This window comes from Vespa mandarinia, chromosome 15 (assembly GCF_050613455.1).
Source record: "Vespa mandarinia isolate Hongniang chromosome 15, ASM5061345v1, whole genome shotgun sequence".
Taxonomy (NCBI): Eukaryota; Metazoa; Arthropoda; class Insecta; order Hymenoptera; family Vespidae; genus Vespa; species Vespa mandarinia.
The window spans coordinates 2,955,001-2,981,773 of record NC_140824.1 but is presented as its reverse complement, the minus strand read 5'-3'; the positions used below and the strand labels follow the sequence as shown (position 1 = coordinate 2,981,773).

General features: G+C 29.5%; 1 protein-coding gene across 3 annotated transcripts in view; it reads left to right on the top strand.

Moving 5' to 3' along the window:
* Positions 1-26,773, top strand: part of LOC118444672 (uncharacterized) — a 55,722-nt gene that overhangs the window by 21,013 nt on the left and 7,936 nt on the right. Inside the window, exons 1-2 of one of the 3 annotated variants that reach the window (XM_035873164.2) lie at positions 3,831-4,779; positions 4,852-5,247. The exons of 1 other annotated variant lie outside the window; for it this stretch is intronic. In XM_035873164.2, the coding sequence (XP_035729057.1) occupies positions 4,086-4,779; positions 4,852-5,247 (1,090 nt within the window). In that variant the 5' untranslated portion in view covers positions 3,831-4,085. Of the gene's footprint in view, positions 1-3,830; positions 5,248-26,773 lie in introns of those variants that run through there. One more of the 3 variants, XM_035873163.2, reaches the window with a different exon arrangement.

Genomic DNA, 26,773 nt, shown 5'->3' with positions numbered 1-26,773 from the left:
AAAAAATTCGTCAATGTATCTATAGAGTACTTAATCAACCTATTTGAAATTAATCGATTAATACTAATCAATTATCAAAATTTTTCTATTGACGAATTATTTCGTAATCCTTTCCTATTTGTTACATTGGACGTACCTTAATATGATTTGACTGTGTGTGTCTATCTGTCTGTCTGTTTGTCTATCCATGTAAATCTCTTAAATAGGAGTTAGTCTTTGAATAGCAAACAGTAAGAAAGAGAGAGAGAGAGAGAGAGAGAGAGAGAGAGAGAGAGAGAGAGAGAGAGAGAAGTACAGTTTTTTAATATTTCATTCCTAACCACAAGTCTACGTGCGTATTACAAAATTTTTTTCGTCTTTCTAAAATTTTAACTTAAAGAACATGATATAATTTTCTTTTCTTTTTATTTTTTCTTTTATTTTTTCTTTTATTTTTTTTTTATTTTTTTTTTTTATTTTTTTTTTTAACATGACAAGTGTTGTATTTTTGTCATATAAACGAATGGAATAAAGATAAAACAAAGAAATAAATTGTCATCTCTTCGTGACGAGATAATTTATGGAAACATTATCAATCGATTAAAAAATAACGTAATGGGAAGCAGGATAGTAGACGAAAAAAAAAAAAAGAAAAAAGGAAGAACTAAAGAGAATAAAAGAAAACTTTTATCTTTCGTATCAATAAGTTTCTACAATCTCATTTTAGATACTTTTTGTTTCGTGTGTCGTTTAAGAAACACGAAATCAACGATAAAACTAATTCTGGCGATCTTCCATGATTTTTCTTTTAGTTAGTCGCTATTTATTGGCTCTTTAAAGAAAGAAAGAACTTGTTTTCTTTTTTTTTTTTCTTTTCTTTTTTTTTTTCTTTTCTTTTCTTTCACCCTCCAATCTATCTTACGTATCATTCGTCGTACTTTTTTCTTTCTAAATATTATCATTTCTTTTCTACTTTGAATAATGAAATTATATCTTTTTTATATTTATTAATAAGAATATATATATTTGGAAATTTATATGTCGAAATCAAAAAGGATCTTTAGTGATAAACTTGATCATACTATTTCTTAATCTAGTAATAACTGTCAGGTTGTTCCCCCTAGGAGAACAAATCGTAAAGGAATCATTTTACGTCAATCAAAGGATTCACATTATATCCATCCCTCTCATACTAGACATGTAATACGTCAACGTTAAAAGAAGAACGATCTTTTTATTTTTTAATTGAATATTTATAAGATTATAAGATTATTTATAAGATTATCCATTTGAAATAGTTTCAATTATTATACACGTATCGCATGTTAACAATAAATTTTATATCATTCCATTTTATCAGATAAATAATTATCTACTTGTGAAATATTCATAGATTAAAGGATTATTTATATAAATGTATTAAATAATTTATAATGTTCATTAGAAATAATAGAAAAATATATTTCAAGTTTAAAATCAGTCAGATTAATTTAGAAAATAAACGTGATCGTTAAACGATCGAAATATATAAATATATTCATTCGTAAATATATTTATTATTAATAATATCTATTAGAAATAATATAGATTTAAATTGAACTCTATATGAATTAATGTTTAATTAATAAATTAATTTAGGAGAGTTAATAAAGCATCAAATGAATTAGAAGGATATAAAACTTGACAAACGTGAGAATTTTCAATAGTCATTAAGAGAGTGAACGATTTGAATTCTTATTTTTTATTCGGTGATAAAATTGCTCAAAAATACTCAGAGAAACTTTAACGTATAATTATATAGTATCTCGAAAGTCTCGTTTTAGAAGAATCCAAGAAAGAGAGAGAGAGAGAGAGAGAGAGAGAGAGAGAGAGAGAGAAGGAGAGAGAGCGGAATGAGATAAGGTCCGGATTAAAGTTGAAATACTTACTACGATTTCGGAGTTACGAGAGGGAGAGTTTGTTTAAACGTTTTAATTTGCTCCCCGATTTCTTTTTCTTCTTCGTCTTCTTCTCCTTCTTCTATTTCTTCTTTTACTTCTTCTTCTTACTTCCAACCTGTCGATTTATTCCTTTTGGTCTATAAATTAGTTGAATCTTCAAGTGGATACATTGAAGACAAATATCTATTCCGATACTTCGAATTCCAACTTAATTTGACTCTCATCTAAATCTTTACTTTCTACCTTTCATGGATTTTATTTTCGAACGATAACTCTATTTCCCGCTGAAAATCATTGTATTCACGAAAACAGGAAGGAAGGAAGAAAGGAAGGAAGAAAGGAAGGAAGGAAGGAAGAAATCGAAATTTCTCACCACGTTAAAAGTTTCATCAGTTTGATAATCTTTCATCATTTTCGAATAATCTATCTCAACAGAGAATAGATATATTCGAGAAAATATTAATAACAATGACATGTCCCTCGAATTATTAGAATCTTATCACGTAATATTATCAATTCGTGATTATCTATCGAAATGAATAAGAAAATAAAAGGATAATTCTTTACGAAGGGTAAAGATAAAAAATTAAAAATGCGTATGAATTTTACGTATCGATTTCTTTTTATTATTATTATTATTATTATTATTATTGTACGATATGCTATTACATTTCTATTATTATTAACAATTGAAACGTTATCAGAAAGAAGTTATCGTTAAAATTTTTATTCACTTTACTAGACTTTTAACAGGAAAACATTTTTTTTTTTCCATCCATTATTACAAATCTTTCGCGCAACTATGAATCTTTATTTTATTTTCTTTCCCCCTTTTTTTTTTTTTTTTTTTTTTATTTTCTTTCTTTCTTTCTTTCTTAAAATGATATATCAATTTTTATTATCAATGATATACAATTATTTGTCATTTATGAGATAGCCATCATCGTATAACTCATATAACATGATCGTAAAGGAATATAAATTTGAAGTACAAATTAAGAATTATTTATTTCATCATAAATAAATCATTTTTAAGTGTAAATAAAACAAATTTGTTTGAAAAGAAAAGATCGACGAATAGTGAAAGAGACAGAGGGGACAAAAAGAAAAAAAAAAAAATAAAATAAAATAAAAGTAGGTGACAAAGAAGGAAGTAGAGCACCGTGGGTGTAGAAGGGGAGGAGGGGAGGGGAGTGGGAGAGAGAGAGAAAGAGAGATAGAGAAAGAAAGAGAGAAAGAGACAGAGAGAGACAGAAAAAGAGAGAGAGAGAGAGAGAGAGAGAGAGATGGATCAACGTTGGATCGAGTTCGCCTATGGAGTCGAGAGCCGCAGCCGCGCTGAGTCTCAACTCGTGACGCTCTTTGCCATCGGCAGTTCGCGATCTAAGCGTGCCGCGCTCGGTCGTTCTCCTTTTCGTGTCTTCTCAGTATCTCCAGGATCCATTGGATCATTAAACTATTCATCGATCCATTTCATGTTTACGATCATATCTACAATTTTTCATACGAAAAGAATAGTAAAAATAGAAAGAAGGAAAAAAAAAAAAGAAAACAAACTGTGTACTCGAACAAGAAATTATTATTGATCCTGACATATGTTTTTGATATAATACATGAACATGAATTGATTTGATTTAATTTTTTGATTTAGAACATATTTAAGGGTAGAGGAAAAAAAGAAAAAAGAAAAAAGATACGTATATGTATGATACTATTGTTATAAATAAATTGTATCGGTTCGATGTCGTTAAGAATAATATATAATGAATTAAAAATATATAATATCGATATCAACGATAGATCGTTCTTCTCATTCACGATTTGAAAGATAGATAGATAGAGATAGATAAATAGAGAGGGAGAGAGAGAGAGAGAGAGAGAGAGAGAGAGAGAGAGAGAGAGAGAGAGAAAGAGAGAGAGAAATCTGAAGGATAGATCTTTTTTGGATCAAATTCAAAAACTCATGGAAATGGTTTGAAAATAACGAAGAAGGAGACGTATCGTTTCGTTGAAAGGAAATGGAAAATTCAGAGGAAGAGGAGGAGGACGACGAAGAAGAAGAAGAAGAAGAAGAAGAAGAAGGAGATGCAAAAGACGAGGAGAAACGTGATAAAAAGTATTTAAAGTTAGATAAAGATAATAATAAATCAATAGGACGATATAAATATGGCAGGTTCGCGTGTCGATTCGAATCTTGAAATGGATAATAAAGGAACTTTGACCTTTCCAAGGGAAAGCAATTACGATGACAATGAGAAAGAATCAAAACGTGATTCTTTTGGTGAAGTTAACGACAAGAGAATGGCTCAGGATGATAGGGAGAAAGTTCACTTATCGAATTGTAACGACTCCGAAAGAATTCGAAAAGTTTCGATGGTCTTACGTGAAGGAAGGTATGAGAACGATGAGATTCTTGATTGCGAGAAGTCAAAGGGCGGTGAAAAAATTTTATTTGAGGCCGATCGAAGATCATCGAAATTCCAACGGCAGATTTGTGGTTTGCGAAAGCAGGAAAGAATAGTAACGACGGCAACCATAGAAGACAGAACGATAAATGAAAGATCGATCAATGGGAACGATCGAGGAAAGAATCTCGATATTGAGGATTTAACTGAGTGTTCTGTTAAAGAGAGAAATCTGATCGGGAGGAAAGTGGAGAATCATCGAACGTTCAAAGAATCTACTCGAGAAAGGATCAACGTGAAAGAATCTTCTATGAGGAATCGAGTTTCGTCTGTTAAAAGGACGAAATCTAAGATCGATAAAGATATCGAATCTCATCCACCTTTATTTTCTTCTACATCTTTTTCCTCTTATTCGGATAAAGAAAGGAGGAATATAAGGAAATGTCAAAATTGTGGTGAGCAACATTACACATATGGTCGATACTCGTATCTTAATAAGTATTCGACTTATTTTGAGGGTGATTTAGGTACTTACGAAAGGCATGAAACCTCGGCGAAGGTTATCTTAACTAATACCGCTCCAGTACGTGGTCCTGATTCAAGATTAGAGACGCCAGTAACATCTTTGCTGTATCGTAGCAGATCACTCCCAAGATTGTCCGTACACGACAGCGGTGTCGGATGCAGTGCTAATGAACAGACAGTACCTGGTCCAGGTCAACATGGTACGAAACAGCTGGTAGCCGATTTAAGGCAGCTGTTGACGTTAAAGCAACATTACTATCCAGAAGGTGGTTGGGGTTGGCTCGTCATACTAGTAGGAATGTTGGTTCAAATTCTCTCCCATGGGACACAGGGTGCTGTTGGTATATTTATTCAGCATGTAGCCAATCGATTTGGTCATCACGTTTATTTTGAATCAGGTTAGTCGATCTGTGATATATATTTTCTTACTGTAACTAAGAAAAATTAATAACAAAATTATATCTCTTCGTAGATATTGAAAATGATAATTAAATGATTTTAACATAATTTGATCTATAGTTCAATCTATGTAGTTCGTTCATTAGCTCTTTCTTCGAAAGGAATAAAAATATACAGCAGGTTGAGATAGATATTAGAAAATAGAAATGATATAATTAGAAAACCTTCTTAAGTAACAGCTTAAGTAGTCAGGATTAAAACACCATTAATCAGAATGTCTGATATATATATATATATATATATATATATATATATATATATATATATATATATATATATGTCTGATATATATATATATATATATATATATATATATATATATCGTATAGATCATTCGAATGTAACTTTAAAATATCTATAAAAAGATTAGATAGAAAAGTTCAACGAAAATATTCGTATAAGATGTTTCAAAAAAGTCGCAAAAATTTTCATTGGATTTATATGAAATATATACTTTCCATTGCGAATATTCATTCGAGAAGCATCCAATTACGTTCTCATAAAGTATATATAGAGTACTTCGTAATGTACTTTTTTTTACGAATTCGATCGTGTTACCAGTTGCGTAATACTATCGATGAACGAAACATGATTTTTTCAGGCTCGTCAAGCTACTTTTTCTGCTAGCAGGAAAGAGAACGAACGTATAGTACGTGATCGTCATTAGACGAATCGATTCACTAGCCTAAATGCCCGAAGCAAAATAGAGTTTTTCTTTTTATTTTTTTTTTTGCTTTTTTTTTTTGCTTTTTTTTTGCTTTTTTTTTTATTTTTATTTTTATTTTTAATTGATGATTATCAATCGAATGTTTTCCTATAAAAGGAAATTTGTTGCAAAGGTGAAATTAAAAAGGTGTCAGCTGTGACATCGTGCGAGGATTTAACATATTTCTTTCCTTTGTTTTTTTTTTCCTTCTTCTTCTTCTTCTTCTTCTTCTTCTTCTTCTTCTCTCGACTACTTTGTTATAATTTCGTCACAAAGAAAGAAAAGGAAAAAAAAATAGAAAAGGAGAAACGTTTAATCGTATTTTGGCCAATGGCCAAAAGTCGCAAAAGTCTCACCGAGTATCCTTACATCTGTCCACCGTGTTACTATAACAAACGTTGTATATCCGAATTAAATACATTAACACCAGAAAATTCTCTAATTTCATTCACAATTGGACGAAGACGAATGAAATTTACCTCTTAGCGAATTTTTATATCCGTAAAAGTTAAAAGACATTTGTACGTTGCACAGGACGAATGAAAGTTATTATAAAAGAATTTTGTAAGATATAAAATTGTGTTAGGATGCTTAAAGAAAGAAAAATAGGAACACGTGAAATCATTTTTAAAAATTATTAAAATTCTTTTTATCGCGAGTATTTTAGACTCGAAAAATTCTTTTTTTTTCTTTTCTTTTCTTTTTCTTTTTTTTTTCTGTTTCCTTTTTTTACAATTTCAATCTACTTACGTCCTTTCATAAACGTAACTTTAAAGTACACGTAAAAGAAGCATATAGAATTTGATCCCATCTCTGCCACGATTATTATCCTTTCCAATGGGATGCATTGAAAAAAAAGTAGGCGATCTGACAGGTAGAAAATCGCACGATTAATGTTTAGGCACAGTTGGTAAGATCGAATGAAACCGTTAGTTTTTTTTGTCGATCGATCGAGGCAACCTCCGAATTAAAAAATGAGATCGGTCTATGCTTGTTTCGTTCGTTCCTTTTTTTTTCTTTTTTTCTTTTTTTTTACTTTTTTTTTCAATCGAGCACGTACAACAGAATCAATCGCATCGGCTTCACTTTAGAAAAATGGGAGTACGTTCGATCGGCTTATACGAGCATCGAAAATTGCTTTCTCATGGCACGTAGGTAGATAGAATAAACAATACAGTTATTGAGCATTATGTATATATATTTTTATATATATGTATGTATGTATGCATGCATTATGTACGAATAATTTAACTTTCCGTTTAAATTTTAAATGATAAAAACTTGAAAACATTCGACTATTGTTTATTTTATTTCTGTCTTTTTTTTTTTTTTTTTCTTTTTCTTTTGTTATAAAGACATACTTAATTTATTTATATTTTTATTTTGTTTTAAATAGTATTATTATCGTTATAAAAAATATAAATATTTTGAATCCTCTAAACGAAAAAAAAAAAAAGAATATATATATATATATATATATATATATATATATATAAAGTTTTGAACAACAATTGAATCGAATTCAAATTATTTTCATTTGAATTATTATCACGTTACAATTTTTTATTTTTTTCATTTTTTAAGTAGACAAAAAAAAACCGAACGATGATTTATCTCGCTTGATCGTTAATTTAATTATTAAAACATTTATTAATTCTATATGATTTGTTTTTAAAATGCGTAATCAATTATTATAATACGAATGATAAATATATTTACCTTACCTTTGCCATATATTTACCTTTAACCACGACCTTTTGTAAGATGATTTTCTTATTTTCTAAAAGTATATGAAAGAAAGAAATGTGACAAGAATGGTCGAATGGAAAGCGTCCATCGTGACGTGTGTCTATAACAGTGAGAAAGAACGTGCTCGTTCACCGTAATAATCCTTTCCGAGAGAAAGAGAAAGAAAGAGAGACAGAGAGAGAGACAGAGAGAGAGAGAGAGAGAGAGAGAGAAAGACAGAAAAAGAGAGAGAAAAAGGACAACGCGCATCGTCGCTTCCGTATTTCCCGCCTTTTCGCGTGGCCCAGTTATCCTCTCGTACGGAAGCCCTTTCAAGAAGCATCAGTTCCAAGTAGAGATAAAATGTTTTTTTTTAGCACGAATTCAAAGGAACGAGAACTAAACGTTTAAACATTTTTATATTTGTTTTTGTAATTTATTTATTTATTTATATTTATTTAACAAAAAACGTAGGTACAACGAGAGAGAGAAAGAGAGAAAGAAAACGAAAAAAAAAAGAAAATTGATCAACGAAAATGATCGAAAATTTTTCTTTCGTTAATTTTCATGACGATTTGTTTCTTTTTTCTTTTTTTTACTTTTTTTTTTTTTTCCCTCAAAGACGAATATTTAACGCGTTTTACACCCCCTTTGGATCGAGCTATCTAAAAAGGATATAAATCGAGCCGCGTAATGTTCCATTCAGTACGCCGCGAGTAATTACCCGGGAAACTTAAATGGTCGTTTTCATCTCTTTTCATCCTCCATTTCACCCCCTTCACCCCCTTTTCTTAGAAAATATTTTTGGACGGTAATGCGGCTTTAAAGGTTAATCCAAAGAATTACGAACTCGTTGAAAACTTATCGAAAACGTTTACAACGAGACGTGTTAGTTCCTTAAACGAAAACTTTGTATAATGGTATTCGAGAATGATTAAATATGATTGCCTCAACGAGACAAATATATTTTCTTACTTTCTTCGAACTATTACTCTCGAGTATATTTCTAATGTAAATCGTAAATAAAATGTAATTAATAATAGGCAAATTAATTGACGTCATAACGTGGACATCTCTCATACGCATGAAAGCGTTCATCTCGATAGCGTATCGGACAGATGCAAGATCGTTTCTTGAAATAAAAATAAGAAAGAAAGAAAAAAAAAAAAATAAATAAATAAATAAATAAATAAATAAAAGAAAAAAGGAAAAAACATAATGATCTGGACACATTCAGATCTTAGGTATTAGTTCGTAGGATCGATAACTCGTTGAATGATCGCAGTCGATTGAAAATAATATCTATACGTATTAATATGCTAATCATCGTCGTATATAATAAAATAAATTTGATTTACTTTTAAGTATTATAAAATTCGATTATACAATATTGGCGCTTACTAACTGTGAATAAAAATGATTCAAATGAATTTATTTATCGTTTAGATCATATAAGACCGATCATTTTGTAGTACTTAATCTTTTCGATATATCTAAGAGATACGATATAAGAGACATATTTCGAAGTATAGTGAGAATACAGCTTCCAGCTTTCGAAGTTATCTATCCAGATATCTTCTTTCTCATTCTTATTCTCTCTCTCTCTCTCTCTCTCTCTCTCTCTCTCTCTCTCTATCTATCTATCTATCTATCTATCTCTATCTTTCCTTATGTTATTTATAAATTTCGATTGTATTAAGAACAGGATGAAAATATCTCGACTACTGACTCACAATGTAACTCCTATATACCTTGTATAAGTCTTTTCTCTTTCTCTCATTCTCTCTCTCTTTCTCTCTCTCTTTCTCGGTCTGTCTCTTCCTTTCTTATTCTCTTACTGTGTGTCGGACAATCAACCGTGACCTACATTTACCTAAGTCACAAAGCATCGCGTCACTATGAGTACTCAGTAACAACTTGCAACATTTCAACCAGTTCGAGACCATTTTTCTTAAGAATGAAACAATTTTCATTTTCTTATTTAATTCTCTAATTCTGACGAAACTCCATAAACTCTTTCTTTCTTTCTCTCTCTCTCTCTCTCTCTTTCTCTCTCTCTCTCTCTCTCTCTCTCTCTTTCTTTCTCTTTCTTTCTCTGTCTGTCTCTTTCGAGAATATTCATTATTATAGATACTTAATCTCTTAAGATAGGTATAAAAAGACAATTGATTATAAAATGCATTTTATTATTTTTATTCGTTTACTTTAATAAACAAATAAAATCGAGATTACAAGATTTTTCACAGATTCGATCCGATCCGATCCGATCCGATTCGATTCGATTCGATTCGATTCGATTCGATTCGATCTATCATTGAATATATTTCGAGTACAACCGAATGCCATTGAATATATTTCTTGTTTGCAATATTAAATAAAGAGATTTTGGAAGCGATGATATAAAATGAAATGAATCTCAAGACTACTATCGTGAACGAAGTAAAATCGCAAACGTCGACCGTATTCTGAAGATCCAATTTTAAAGGGAAAAGAAAAAAGAATAGAAGAGAAAGAAAGAGAAAGAGAAAGAGAGAGCGAGAGAGCGAGAGAGAGAGAGAGAGAGAGAGAGAGAAGCTCTTTCTCTAGGCGCCATTCTTTCGAGGGAAAAAAAATCATCGGATAAGAGAATCACGAAACACGCATGGTATATCCTTTCCTCGGGTAAAAATGCAAAAGCAATTGCTATGCGTAAACTAAAAAAAGAAAAAGAAAAAAAAAAGAAAGGAAAAGAAAAGAAGAGAAAAGAAAAGAAAAAGGGAAGGGCAAGAAAAAAAGAGGAGAAAAAAGAAAAAATATAAAAAGAAGAAGAAGAAGAAGAAGAAGAAGATTGTCTACGCACATGGGAAAGAATGGGAGAATGATAAAAAGAGAAAGAAAAAGAGAAGGTAAAGGAAGTTTCGAAACCCCGTGGCGAACGTAAGCCATTTCGAGTGCTTTTACTGTTAAAGGATTCGCGAAGGACATCGCGAAGAAGGGAACGTTTGGTGTGTCCTATCGAGCCGACTAGACGCCTCGAAACTTTCTTTCCCTGACGAGAGGATTATTGTACCTCTTGTGTAGATAAAAAGTAAGAGAGTAAAAGAAAAAAAAAAACGATAGAAAGAGAAAGAAAGAGAAAGAAAGAGAAAGAGAGAGAGAGAGTTGTGGGTGGGGATGGGATTCGGGGATGTGGTAGGAATGAGGGGGAAGGTCTAAAGATCTTTTTGCGAGAGAAAGGAAGATTCTCTTAGGTAAGAGGATTGTGGGTATCAACGTCGATGGGAACGCAGCTGTGTCACGAACGTTAACAACCGGATACACGAAGTCGTCGGATCTTTTCGAAGAATCTAAAAGTCTCGCAAAGACAACAACCCCTTTATTTTAGTACACAGGGACAAACATGATCTTCCTTTATCAACCGTTTGAATCTATCTTTTCTCTTATATCTCTCTTTACTTTTTTTCTTTTTTTTATTTATTTCTTTTTTCTTCCTTTTCTTTTTTTTTTTTTTTCTTTTTCCATTCTTTCTGTTCGGTGGAGGATACTTCTCGATAAAGGGAAATATCCAAGAAGCTCTTCTAATCGGTTCCCGTTCTCCATGAACCCCTCTTCCCTCCCCCTCCCCTCAACCCCGATGTATTTAAACCATCAGCAGGAAAATTATTAGTCTATGTGAGTTTGAAAGATGATGGTGTCTCTATTTCTTGTTTTCTTTTTTTTTTTTTCTTTTTTTTTTTTTTTTTCTTTTTTTCTTTTCTTTCTCTTTTCAATCTTGAAAAAAAAAGAAAAAAGAAAAATCATTCAACATTTTCGTGCTTCCTCGTGCATTAGCTATATTAGCTTATGAGAAATGTAAAGATTGAAAATGGAAAATGGCAAATTTAATTATAGAGTGTGATATATGAATAAAAAGTAAGAGAAAAAAAATTAAAAAAAAATAAAAAAAAAAAAAGAGAAAAAAAAAATAGAAAAACGAAAGAAAGATATGTTGTCGTTTAGAAAAAACGAAATATAAAAATAAACCATCCTTTAAAGACACTAAGCATGAAAAGTTTAATTAGATTAGAGAGCACTCTTAGATCTAGATCTTCATGAACGTCACAATAATATTTATTTTAATTCTCTTTCTCTCTCTTTCTCTCTCTCTCTCTCTCTCTCCCTCTCTTCGAGTAAATGGAATTTGACAATAAAATTGAATACGGTATTGCGGTTATAAATTAAAGAGGTAGAAAGGAAAAAGAAAAAGAAGAAGGATAAAGAAAAAAATTACTAAAATAGAAATATGAATAAAGTTTCGGATGTGCGACAAAGATCGATAGTTTTAGCAGTTATATCTGGAAAAAGAACGTGTTTACGTGGTGCTCTCTTGGCTCTCGTCTCTCCTATAAAGTTGACTTCGTTACGATCGGCAAACGTAAGTTGTACGCGCCCGTGTATATGCAACGGCTTGCATCGAAAACTATAGATCCAGGTTTTACGTCGTTTCTTCTCGACATCGATCTCCCTAGTGCTTTTACATCGTATATTTGTGGCTACCTAAAAGCCATTCCACCAAGCGTTTTCTCTTAGAAGAATTCTCTCTTAGTAACTTTATTATATCACATTAGCCGATAAATCGAATGAAAAATTTTGTTACGATTGTAATACATAAAAAAATCTTATACAGAAGTAAATCCTTCAATTCAATCGTTAAAATTATCTATTAAATCTATTAAAAATTATAAATCTTTTAACAATATATATATATATATATGGGATATAAATAAAAAATATACTCTGTCGTACAAATTTTTAATAATAAAACTTAACTCGACTTATCGGTTTTATTATCGGACAATTAAATATATTCTATTTGGATTATTTATAAAAAAAAAAAAAAAAAAAAAAAAAAAAAAAAAAAAAAAAAAAAATATTTCATAATAATTATATCGTCGTTAAGAAAATTTCAATCGTTTGAAATTTACAAAGTGATAAAAAATATTTTGAAAAATATAAAATATTTAAAGTGAATAAAACTGTGATCGAATTGTTTAATATTTATACTTTATATAATTTCGAAAAAATGAAAACACGTATTAATGATCGATATTATTATTCAAATGAAATATCAAGGGAATTTAATTTTGCGTTGAGCTAAAGTCGGCAAAAAGGAAATGATTTTATTAACTATCTCTGATCTCCGGTAGATCCAGTCCATGGATTTCTAAAGTCAACGAATTGTTCTTGGAAATGTTCCAGATATGATTCTCGCGGTTGGTTTCGATATAACGACGAGAAAACTCAATAGAATTTATTCTCGATCGTTTTCTCTCTCTAATGTTCCAATGAAATTCTGAAAACGCGTGGAAATTATAATCGAGAAAGACGCTAAAATATATTGCTAGCTAGAATAATTCTACGTATAATATTAGAAAATAGTAATCTACTGGGTTCCATGGATATAATCGTAAAAGAAAAAAAAAAAAAAAGAAAGAAAGAAAAAAAGAAAAGGTAAAAAAAAAAAAGAAGAAGAAGAAGAAAAGAAACGACAACTTTTCCTTTTTCTCTAACGCAATAACCGTCTGCTTTACTATCGTCGGCAGTACTATGAACGTCTAACAACCACCGAGTATATAAGCCTTCGTAAATCTGTCTAATCGCGATCGAGCACCGTTTCCTTCAATGGAAAATATCTAAGAGTTTCCTCGAAACACCAATATATCTATCTAACGTTTCTAATAATGTCAAGAAATCAAATCGTATAGAATCGTTTTTATTTTCTTTTTTTTCTTTTGTTTCTTTCAAAATTAAAATTTTTTTTAATTAATACAAAACGATCTTACGATCTTTTAATTAACGATTCGATATAAGTATGCATAAAAAAAAAAGAAAAAAAAAAAAGAAAAAAAAAAAGAAAATATTAACATTCCGACGTACGATTTATTTTTGATAAAAATTTGTAAAAAGTGAAAATAATGAGACGATCATATTATGACAATTCTTTTCTTTTGCAAAATTTAATAAAAGAAATATATTAAAAGCATTGATATGGTGTAATTCTGAATCGTATATCGTACGTTTAAAGGTTAAAAGTCTCCGTTTTCTCTCTCTCTCTCTCTCTTTCTTTTTTTTTTCTTTTAATTGATTTTCTTTTTTTTTTTTTCCTTTTTTGAATTTTTTTTCTTACATTTATTTCTTTCTTGTGAAATTTTTTTTCCTCTTTTCTTTTTTTCTTTCTTTCTTTCTTTCTTTCTTTCTTTAAACATTTTCCTTATCTACTGCTTTGGTTCATCTTATTTAAGTATAAAGTTTATTATATGTCTCTTTTAAGTATGTGCCATAAATGGTGGGTGTCGTTCAATAACCATCCTTACCATACTTACACACTTTATATCTCAAGTAGTATAGTATATCTTTTCGTTTCGTTGCACCGTCAAGAATCTTATATAAACGGCATAACTGAGGCCGAAAAAGTACTTTTCGCGTCACCTTAATTTCGTTTAGGTAACGCACACGTGCGGTAAGATACTCTCATAATTGCGGCGCTAATTGATTTCAGGATACGGCGCAAAGGTAATTACGTTTTAAAGAGAATCGTATTAACCAGACACACCGTGTAATTTCACGAACCGGTAACGAAAAATACCAGGTGAACTTGATATTTCGAAATTAACAAGTGTCTCAAAAAAAAAAAAAAAAAAGAAAAAAAAAAGAAAAAAAAAGAAAAAAAGAAGGAAAAAGAAAATAATTAATTAATGTCAGCGTATCTCTTTTTTACATTTCATGGTTTTAAAATAAATACATAGTATATGATTATAAAATAATAATAATAATAATAATAATAATAATAATAATAATAATAATAATAATAATAATAATAAAGTAATATGATAAATAATGTGAATAAATAAAAATATGATGATAATACGAGCGTAAATAATATGGACAATCATTTAATCAAATTAATATTATATAAAATAAATTTTGATATGATCATTCGTTTTTTTCTTTTTTTTTTTTTTTTTTCATTTTTCATCAAATAAGTAATAACGTATATGTAATGCATGTAAGCATTAAAAGATAATTCTTACAATCCTATCAATAAAATAAATTCTTTTTTCTAAGGACTTCATTCTAAAGGAATAAAATTATACTTAGTAATGGCCGTTCGACGTCAAAATAAAAAGATATAAAGAAAAGAAAATCACAGGAAGGACTTACTCAATCGTTTTTATTGTAATTTATGAGATAGGGAAATACAATGAAGTCCAACGGATACTCGTACGAGTTGATAATACATTAGTACATATCGTCTCAACGATCCAATGATCCATGGATCTCGCGTACAGGTATGCGCATCTCCCGAGGGCACGAAAGGAAAAAAAAAAACGATTTGTCAAGCGCGCGAACGTTAGCTTCGATCATTAGGGCTCCATAGACGAGCACCTATGAAAACGTTTTCGTCTTCTCTCACAGACCTAATGAAGATTTATTTGTCATGAATTTTTTTTTTTTTGGTTTTCTTCTTTTTTGCCTTCTTGTTTCTTTATTTCTTTTCTTGTTTCTTTTGTTTTTTTTTTTCTTTTTTTTTTTTTCTCGAATTTCATACCTCGATGTCGTATACATGTTAATCAATATATTTTATCTTCTACGTAATAAGATCTTTTTTATTTTTTAATTTAAAAATATTATTAGTAAATAATTTTGAATATTATCCATATGTTAAATATTGAAAATTTAACGTAGAATATTGTATTGAAGAAAATTTCATTATTATGAAATATATATTTTTTTCGATGATTTAAAAAAGTTCATTGGTCGCGTCAGTCAAGGAAGAGAATTTCTTTGGTGAAAGGAATCGGAAGGAGTTTATTATTCAATCTCCGGAATTTTCTTCTTACATCCCTCGTAATTCTGACGTAAATAGTTGCTATTTCCAAATAGAGTCCTGTGTCTTTCAATACGTATAAAAACTCGTCGTGTTTCGGATACCAAACGTCAAAGACAATTATCTCAGATCATAAAATACAGGAGAGAAAGGATCGCCACATCCCTCAGTATTATTTTATTTTATTTTTTCTTTTCGTTTTTCGTTTATTTTTTTTTTTTTTTTTTTTTTTTTTTTTTTTTTATTGTGTTTTTTTACACAATGAGAGCATATATCGGTAAGATCGATAAGAGAATAAATAAAATTGCAAAGTCTCTTTTCGGTGAAAGTTTTAAATTCGTGCTGATGCTTTGTAGTTAGATTGGCTACGACAATATGATATCGACGTAATTATGCTCGTGAAGATTATTAGTCCTAAATTAATAGATATGATTTTTATATTTATTATTTCAAATCTTTCTTTGTTCTTTTTTCTTCTTTTTTTTTGTTTTTTTTTTTTTTATAGATTGCATGATTTAAAACCAATATACATCAATGAATTACTACATAGACAAAACTTGAATCATTGATCGGTCATTTCGTAAAATTACTTTCAATTTATTTATAGTTTTCATTAATTTTGAAATGTAAATAAAACGGATGTTAATTTTATAGACATATCGTGAATCATTGACGAATTAATACGCATAATTACTTTCAATTCATTCGTAATTTTCATTAATTTTAAATGATAATAACTATTAATTAAATCGTATTGATTATAATCGTAAAACATATTTCCATTCGCGATTTGTTTCCAATAAATAAAATTTCTACTCTAAGACAATTGATATAGCATTGAGAATGACAAGATTAAAAATCAAAAAACTTGTCTAAGCCCAGAGGGCAATAAGAATGATAATAAAGTCCCGTTCTTTATAAATACTATATGTGTATGCGTGTATGTGTGTGTGTGTGTGTGTGTGTACGTGTACGTGTGTACGTGTGTATGTGTATGTGCTTTTATAATCGAAATTGTACCTGATAGAAATTAATTGTAAACATTTTATTTTTATTAATTTTTTTAAGTCATTTAATAGCGTCCAAAATAGAAATAATAAAAAAGTTAATAATCCTAGAAAAAAAAAAAAGAAAAAAATAGAAAGAAACTACAAATCATTCGTTGAAACTGATCGATTTTCGTTTCTTCCGTATCATTTATCATACAAATCGATCGATGAAAGTGATCTAAATCGAAGCGACAGTTACAAGAACGCGAACGCGTGAAAGAATTCGTAAAGAATTTTGTCTTGTGATCCTTCACAGTGACATTTTTAAATCGTACATAGCGATCTGTAAAAATGTAAAAGTATATATATATAAATGTATATATGTACACATACATGCTTTTATTTTAATGAGATAAAAAGTTAGATATAAATATTTGATGTCTTCTGTTAGCGAGTACGTACGTCGTTTTATCGATCGATCATAACTACAAATTATAACTTGAAATTACTTTAGTTATAACACGGGAAAAGAAAGGGAATTGTTGCCAAAAAATGTAAAAATGTATTTCGATTTAATATTAAAAAATGTACACGATATTTCATAACTTCGGGTCGTTATGTTAAAAATTGTCTTTTTTTCCTGTTTTTTTTTCCTTTCTTTATCTTTTCTTTTTTTTTTTTTTTTTTTTTTTTGTTTTTTGCGTCCCGTTCGAAACTACCTTCTTATCGACGTTTATTTTATTGCTTTTCAATTCCTCCTTTTTATCCTTTTTTAATCTTTTTGAAAATAGAAAATAAAAATTTCATACCAAGGCCGCGTATGACGACAATAACGATATGACAATTTTTTCGTCAACTTTTTTTCCCTTTTTGTTTTTCCTTTTTTTCTTTTTTTTGTCAACGCATGCGATTAACTTCAAAAACATACCGACGATATTCTCCGATACCGAAGGATCCTAAGACGGTGAATCCACTTCGTCATCGTAAGTCTCAGAAAACGCCTTCTGTCAAAAGCAAAGCATGGCTTATACTCTGGCAATGCTAGTGAGAAAAAAAAAATTTCGAATAAAAAGTAACCTAACCAACCGAACGTAAAGATATTTATCGAAAAAAAACTGTCTACTGTATTTTTCTTCGAGGTTTCTCAATGTCAAGGAACGATCAAGGAACACTTATCTCCCCTTAAATCTTCCCTTCTCGTTCTCGTTTAACATTGTTCACGAGTGATCAAGCGTGTTTTTTCGATTAGTTAAGCTCGTTATTTCAAAGTAAATCCATTAAGACGAACATTAATCTTTGTTAACGAAACTTACAAAATTCAATTTCGTTTCACTTCTTTTTATATGTACATTTATATTGCCACGATAAAGATATATACATATATATATATATATATATATATATATATATATATAAAACTCGTGAAGTTTGTCATTTGAAAGATATGAAAATTTTTTCCTCAAAACTTAAATTTTTCAAAGTCATTTCATCTGTTATGAAACTTCATAATTCCCGCGTTAACGTTGGTGAAAAATGATCGATAAAACATTTGCATGTTCTTACTTACCTAACAAAGATAAAACATGAAAAAAGGGATCTTCTTTATCGACCCATTAATATCGTAAAAGAGATTTATATAAAAATTGAGATACCTACTGTCGGTAAGTTGAATGATCATTATATGTGTATGTCTATGATCATTACGATCAATGATTTATCATTGACAATTATATTTACGTAGATATCTATCGATCATTTTGTATTAGCGTAAAATTGAAAATTAATGCTTTAAAGAATACAAACACGTAAAACGAGTTAACAGGTATAGTAAAAGGTAAAATTTAAACAAATATATCATTCGAAAGTCTTTTAAATCGTTCAATTTAGATCCATTGACAGGAACATGAATAATTGCATATACAATATAAAGGAGCAATAAAATGAAATATCGATAATAAAACGTGTTTCACACGTGTGCTAACACATTCGAATGATCCGTAAAAATTCATGGTATCGTTGAGAATAGAACTTCAATGGTCGATCGATATCGTACAAATAATCAAGAAGAATAAGAGACCGTCGACGTAGATAAATAAACGTAGGTTGTATAAATATCGAAAAAGGGGATCGACTAATATGAGTTTAGACGATTGCTACTGTAGAAGTAATCATTTTCAATGAAAAAAAAAGGACAAAGATACATTCGAGGTTCTGAACTTAATGAATTTATCTCTATTATATATATATATATATATATATATATATATATATATATATATATATATATTTAACAGACAATTCGTAGAGCTTTATCAAAAAAGAAAAAGAGAAGATAAAAAAATCGCAAGAGTTATCATCTTTAGGATTATGAATAAGTGAGAATTTATCTGCGACGAAGGATTTCCTTTTGAGGGAAAAAAAGAGAAAGAGACAATTTTGGAGGACCAAGCAATCTAACCGAGAATGACTCACGTTTCATCCTCGGAAGTTACGAGCACTCTCTCCTTTTCCATTTTACGTATCTTAACTACCACGAAACTCATATTTTTTTGTTTATCTTCTGTATCAGAAAGGGTTTAAAATTCGTCACAAGATATCTCAATATACGAATGAACGTATTATTTTAATTATTATTAGATTATTATTATTATTATTATTATTATTATAAAGAAAATTTATTGCAGATCGAATTAAACGTCTTCATAATTAAATCGACGTCTTTGTCGTAAATAAGTTTTATTAGAAAAAAAAAAAAAAAAAAAAAAAAGAAAGAAAGAAAAATTGATCTCGTTTAGATCATTCTCGGATCGTGAGATTCATCTTGTAATTCGAGTAAATGATATAAATTCTTTTCTTATATGTATTTATAATTATTCATACAAAATGTTTCATTTTGTTCTTAAGTCACAAGAACATCGTAACTTTCGCTGATAAAAATGAAACAAGAACGAGATTGCGTCTTAGTCATTTATTATCTTCTTATGTTAAAAGATGAATTCACGCGATGAATTCACGCGATGAATTCACCTTTCGAGGTCGTAACAGAGGACCTTGACACTGCGACTCCATAGTGTATTAAAGAGGATGGACACATTTCGAAGTCTTTCTCTCTTTTTCTCTCTCTTTCTCTCTCTTTCTCTCTCTTTCTCTCTCTTTCTCTCTCTTTCTCTTTCTAAAATTTTTTTCGATTTATCCATGATCATTGAAAAAGAAATAGAACGATCTAATGCCTGACAAACGTAAGATTATTTTCTCTCGGAGATACTATTGCGAAGAATTTATTGAATCCGACGAAATTGGTCCTGGAGAAAAGGCGTAGGACATCGAAACTCGATCGTTCATCAAATCAAACGACATCCTACGACGTTTTTCCTTCGATGCTTCCTTCCTTGATTACATCGTTCTTTTTGTATTTTAGTAGTGTCGAGATATGGGTGATTCGTAGAAATAAAAAAAAAGAAAAAAAAAAAAAAAAAAAAAACAGAAAATCGAAAAAATATTTCAGAGAATAGAGAAAAATTCGTGATATTAGATACGAATTATTATATATCTGACTTATATCAATCTTCTTCCTCTCTCTCTCTCTCTCTCTCTCTCTCTCTCTCTCTCTCTCTCTCTCTCTCTCACAAACTCTCTCCTACTGTAATTCTTTCGACATTTTTTAGCTTGCTTAAAATCCACACGGGCTCGACAACGTTCGTGGATTAACCGAGCGAAAGGAACGAGATAGCTGGACGAGAATAGACGTCGCGACGTCGCCCACGACATCGTGATCAATTTAGGAGTTGGAAATGTTTAAGTGAGAAGAAAAATGATCCTTATGAAAGAGAAAGATAGATACATAAAGAGAAAGAGAGAGAGAGAGAGAGAGAGAGAGAGAGAGAGAGAGAGAGAGAGAGAGAGAGAGAGAGATACAAATGAACCATGCGAGATTTATAATACCTTTCCAATTCGACAGCTGCATCGTACTAAACTCATAGATAAAAATAATTTTAATTTTTCTTTCTCTTTTTCTCTTTCTCTTTTTCTTTTTCTTTCTCTCTTTCTCTTTTTCTTTCTCTCATTTATATATATATATATATATGTATATATCGATGCCAACACTCATATAATGATATAGAATATTGTGTTGATATTTATGCACATGGGATTTGTCTTGATCCTCCATAAGCACTAACTTTTTATTAGGCTATCTTCTCGAAAATATAGTATTATTATCGAAGATATTATTGGTATATAAAAAAAAAAAAAAAAAAATAAAAAAGAAAAAAAATAAAGCATTGCGTAGTAACGTGGTCCCTTTTTATATTTTATGAATGAATGAATCATTATTTGGACAAGTGTCATTTTGTAATATTTATCGATGCTCATTTCTTAGGATATGTATATATAAAAATTTGATAATATAATTCGATTAAAGGGAATCAATTTTATGTATATAAAATTTGATTAATCGATAGTAATCAACGTTATATATATATATATATACATTATATATATATATATATATATATATATATATATGTATGTATTTTTATATATTATTTTTAGGATATCGCTTTTTATGGATTTATTTTCAAACCCATAAAGTTTTGTTAAAGACACCTTTACGATCTTAAAAGTAATATTTTACTGATTTTTGGTTCGACTTTATTCGTCTGCGGTTATCGACATATCTCGACGGAAATGCGGGTAGACATACCACAAAATCGACGAAAGTTTTCCCCTGGGAGTGTTCGATATTTCATCGGCTCTGTCATCACAACTAGTATCTCTCGGCACGATTCACGAAATCGTCTTTAAATTATTATCCGCCAAAAAATTTTCTACGTAAAGAGAGAGAGAGAGAGAGAGAGAGAGAGATTTTCTTCTTTTTTCTTTCGTTTTTCTTTTTTTTTCGTTCTCACAAATTTGTCACACTTAAGCTTCTTATTGTAATTACCAATCGTTCGCGGTAAATTTCGATCGTTCGATCAATTTACATAATTTTACAAAATACCCCGCCGACAGGCAATTTAAATCGCTTATCGCCGTCAAATTTGGCCGATTTTTTTTTTTCCTCCCGTCGTATTTTCCTTTGATCGATCTTTATCTTCTCCGCTCGTCGACGCACCCAAATTGCTCGATTATCGCTTCGAACGAGAAAACTGGCATTTAATATCGATTATACCCCATCCTTTTCACATTCGACGGTGATTTTACTTTTTTCTTCTCTTTTCTTTTTTTTTTCGATGTCTTTTAGTTTTTGATTTTTGTTCCTTTTTCTTTTTTTTTTTCTTCTTTTTCTTTTTCTTTTTTTTTTCAACGCCTTTCAACAGAACTCTCTCGTCCCAGCAAAGTCGACGACCACGCGAAGATAATTAAAGATTACGGAATAATAAATAACAAAAAAAGAAAAAAAAAAGAAAAAAAAAAGAAAAAAAAAAAAGAAAAAAAATTTTAGCCAATTAAAACGTTCGATGTATTATATACGATCTCGATTAATTATTATAAATAAGAAAAAGATATATCCTAATTCGAAGTTTAAGTTGATTGTGCGATTCATTGATCGAACAAATGAACGTAAAGATTAAAAGTGTTCTAATCATATATCACTATTTATTATCAGCTATTAGATAAACTTCGACAGTAAGCTAATCGTAGGAATTAATTAAGGAGATATTGAGACTTAATTAGGATGATTCAAAAAATTTCATAACGTTTTTTTTTTTTTTTATATTTCTATAAAACATATCGAACATAAATCGAAACGTATGTAGACTTAGGTTTCAAAAATGATCTTTCTTTTTTTCTTTTTATTTCTTTCCTTTTTTTTTTTTTCTTTCTTTTTTTTACGACATTATACATTATACATTTTTATTATACATCTAATGTATAATAAAAAATATTTATCTATATTAATATACATGCATAGATAAATTTGTAATTTGTAGTAGTACATATTATTATAGTACATATATATATCACAGATATTTGTAAAAGTAAAAATTGTTGAATTTTCTATGAAATTAAAAGAAAAAAATGTGAATTTATTTGAATGAATAAAGTAAGAAATAATTAAAAATAAATTAAGGGGAAAATTTAATTAGGCTCATTTAAACGGGTATAACCATGATTAAAAATGATTGACCGTGAAAACACGTGGCGAGGTCAGAGAACGATTGTGATTGGCTCATCAGTTTCCCCTACGCAAGCTCAAACTTCTTCAGCGCGCGTCTCTTCTCCGATCCACCTCGATGAATCCAGTCGACGTTCGGCAACGCGTCTCTCTTCTTGCCTTTCGCGAACCCTTTGATCATTTCCGTCACGTAAAAGTTAAGAACGATCTATATTCGAGCACGAGCTCGTCTCTTTCAACGATTTCAGTGCGATCTTTTCCAAGTTATACACGTTGATCTCTTCGTCGTCTTCCTCGAGATCACATTTCTATCATAATTATAATATTTATAGAGGAATATTTTTATATTAATTTTTCTAGATAATTTTATGAGGTTTAGATTGAAAAAAAAAAAAAAAATTATATATATAGGTATATAGGTATTTTTAATACATTTAATTGTATATTTAAGTGATCCATAGAATGAATCAATGAAAGATCTACGATGATTTTTGTCATGTAGAAATTTTTATTTATATTCGTTATTTAGAAATCGATTGATCAACTTACTGAAAAGATCTATAAATTGCTTGAATTTCTTTTTTTTTTTTTTTTTTTTTTTTTTTTTTCATTGATGAAACGAGTCAAAATGTTGTTAATTAAGATTCGTATCATTAGACAAATTTTCTTAATTAAAATCGATCGAAAAAAATTAAAGTAGAAAACGATTGATCAATTTTAATAAAATCAAATAATATTCGAATAATTTTGATGATATTATTTACGATATAATGAGATCAACGAACGAATCCTTCGACGATATTTAACTTTTTTATTGTGATTAGAATTATAAAAATCGATCGATCGACTTTGTACGAAAAAAATCTTCGAATAAACTTCATTAACATTTTCTACGATAGAACGTATCAATGAGAATGATCTTTTAATAATAACGATAAATTAGAAATTTTTTTCCAAATGTTATCCATTAATTCGATAACGTTTAAATTTTCACTCGAGCTTAACGTGGATATAAAAGGAAAGAAGAAGAAGAAGAAAAAAAAGTAAAGGGGAAAAAAAAAGAGAAATGAAAAAAAGAATAGAAACAAGAAAATGAAATAATAAATTGTCCGATAAAATGGTTGACATCGTCTCATGAGACGGGAGATGATCGCGTAAAACGTTTCCTAGTCACGGATCGTTTCCTTTTCGCAATATTTCGTTGGTAAAGCAAATCAAATACATGGACAACGGTATAGGTCGTAAGCACAAAACAGCTTTTCATTTCCTTTTTTCATCTCCTTCCTTCCTTCCTTCCTTCCTTCCTTCCTTCCTTTCTTATTTCCTTAACGCTTAAGATCCACGCGTGTCCTTTTTCTGATCCTCCTTTTTCTCTCATTCTCCTGTTTGCCTAGCTTTTATCATAATGCATGACCATCCGAGCATAAGAAAACGAGAAACTTGTCACAAAAAAAAAAAGAAAAAAAACACGCGCGTGCTCGGACACACACACACACATAGACTCTCAAGTTATCATAAATTCCTACGATAATATTTATGTTATTTCTTGAGACAGAAATAATAAATGAAATGTATATATACACATGTATATATATATATATATATATATATATATATATATATATATACATATTATGTATGTATAGATACATTCTCCATTGTATTATATTACAAATAATATTTCGCATAAAATTAAATCAATTTAACATTTTCTTTTTCATATCACAAACGACAAATTAGATACATGATATAACATTTTTAAATTATAATTACGTATATGAGCTTACGATAATTATTTCTCCCTTTTTTTTTTCTCATAATAATTAAAAAAAAAATTTCGTCGACATATCTGTACGTATAAATAATTTCAAAGTTAAGATCAATTTCAAAGATATTAATACTAATTCACGAGATGATACGTAAAATTATCAGAAAAAAAAGTAAGAAGGATGATAAAGAAAAAAAAAAAGAAGTAATGAAAAAAACAATGTAACAATATTAGCTAATAATAAATATTAAGGGGGGGGGGGTGACTTTTTGTATAAGAAATTTTCTTCGTAAAAGAAAATATCAGAATTTGTATAAGAAATTTTGATCGTAAAAGAAAATATCAGAATCGTGAATGAAAAAGTGTTTACTGAAAATAACGTAACGTCATTGACGTTATAGGGGTAGAACGAAATAACATTAGAATATCGGAATTGAAGATCTCGAGGAGGAGATCGACAGGAAAGATCGACGAAAACGAACGATGTGTCACAAGAAAGAGGATTGTCACGAGGGATGAAGGCTCGTGAACGTGCCCGAAAGGATGTCGTCGTCCTGCAAAGTCCCGCTTATGAGGATAGCGGGCTTGCTACTTCCGGTGAACTCGGTGAACAATCATTTTCAGGAGAGTGCGAGGGTATTGCGTGTTTGCCCGCTCGCGACGAGGTCAAAGGGATCGACGGTGACCCTAATCGCGATCCCAGGTCCGATATAATCATTGATATCCTTATCGTTTAATTCGATACTTCAATTCGGTTTATGGCAATGTACAAAATCTAGAAATTGAATTCGATTTGAATGATATTCGATGAAAATTAAATAATAATCTAGCTCAAAATAATCGATATATTTTACGAAAGAAAAGAAAAAAAAAGAGAAAAGAAATAAAACATATTTTAAACAACACAAGATTTTATTTTGATTTTTAAATGATATCTCGTTTCGATATATTAAATTTTCTTTAACATATTATTATAGAAGAAGAAAAATAAAAATAAAAAAGAAAAAGAAATAAAAAATAAAATAAAATAAAATACAATGCTTTTTATTAGATTTCATAAATAAAATCGAATTTCATAATATACTTTATTAAATAATAATGATACAAATTCTTATAAAAATAATTGTATTATATTATATTTGCAATACTTTTTAGAAGTAAAAAAAAGAAGGAAAAAAAGAAGGAAAAAAAAAATTATAATATTACTATTATTATTCATCCATAGAATGTGAAACGTCAAACGAGCCGACAAATATCTCGTTAGAATTCAAAAGACATCTTCGAAACGTGTCGGTCGAGTTTCGAAAGAATTATGTTAATCGTCTAGCACGGGGTTTTATCTGTAAACGCATTATATATTCGCTCTCGTTACGATGAAAAGAAAGTCCATGTCGTTATGATAACGAAGTGGTCGCGTGTAAACGAGAATTCGCAATGTTTTTCGTTTCCCTTCGTCGTGAGAGTTATTTTTTGTTAAACATATGTAAATATATGTATATGTATATGTATATATATATATATATATATATATATATATATATCAGGTATACTATAAGACAACATTACTATCCTGAGAGTGGTTGGGGTTGGGTCATCGTTGTGACCGGCGTAATGGTGCAAATTCTCGCTACGGGAATTCATGGTGCCGTTGGTGTCTGGTTGATACTCGATGGAACAAAACGATTTCGACAGCCCTTACTTAACGTAGGTAGGTTTATCCCTTAGAGATCTTGAGTATGCAAAATTGAGAAAAATTTTTTCATTTAAAATCCAACATTCTATATAATCATGAATATGTAATGTATTGTATTCAATATGAATTATTCTTATGTTTTTTAACTAAAAAAAAAAAAAAAAAAAAAAAAAAAAAACATTTCCTTTAATCAATAATATTTACTCGTAATTAATATCGCGCCTTTATGTATGCAACACTTAATATCTTATCGAATAAATTCGATAAAATATTCGATCTCAATCAGTAAGAACCTTTTTTTCAAGCCCCTGCATATATATTACACTTTATTACGTCCGTGTATATGCGTGTTGCCTATCGTAAGGGGCTTATAAAAAAAAAAAATTTCTTACTAATAGACGACACACGGTATCGCAATTATCAACGGAGTACAAAGTGTTATCTATTTGTTCAATTATCTCGTTGGACAAAATGTCTCGTGTCAAATAATCAATTTTTAAAATGATCAATCATTATAAAAATACATATATCCTGTATAATGATTTGTAAGAAAAAAAAAAAAAAAAAGAAAAAAAAGAAAGAAGAAGAAGAACAAAAAATATGAAATATGAATTTGA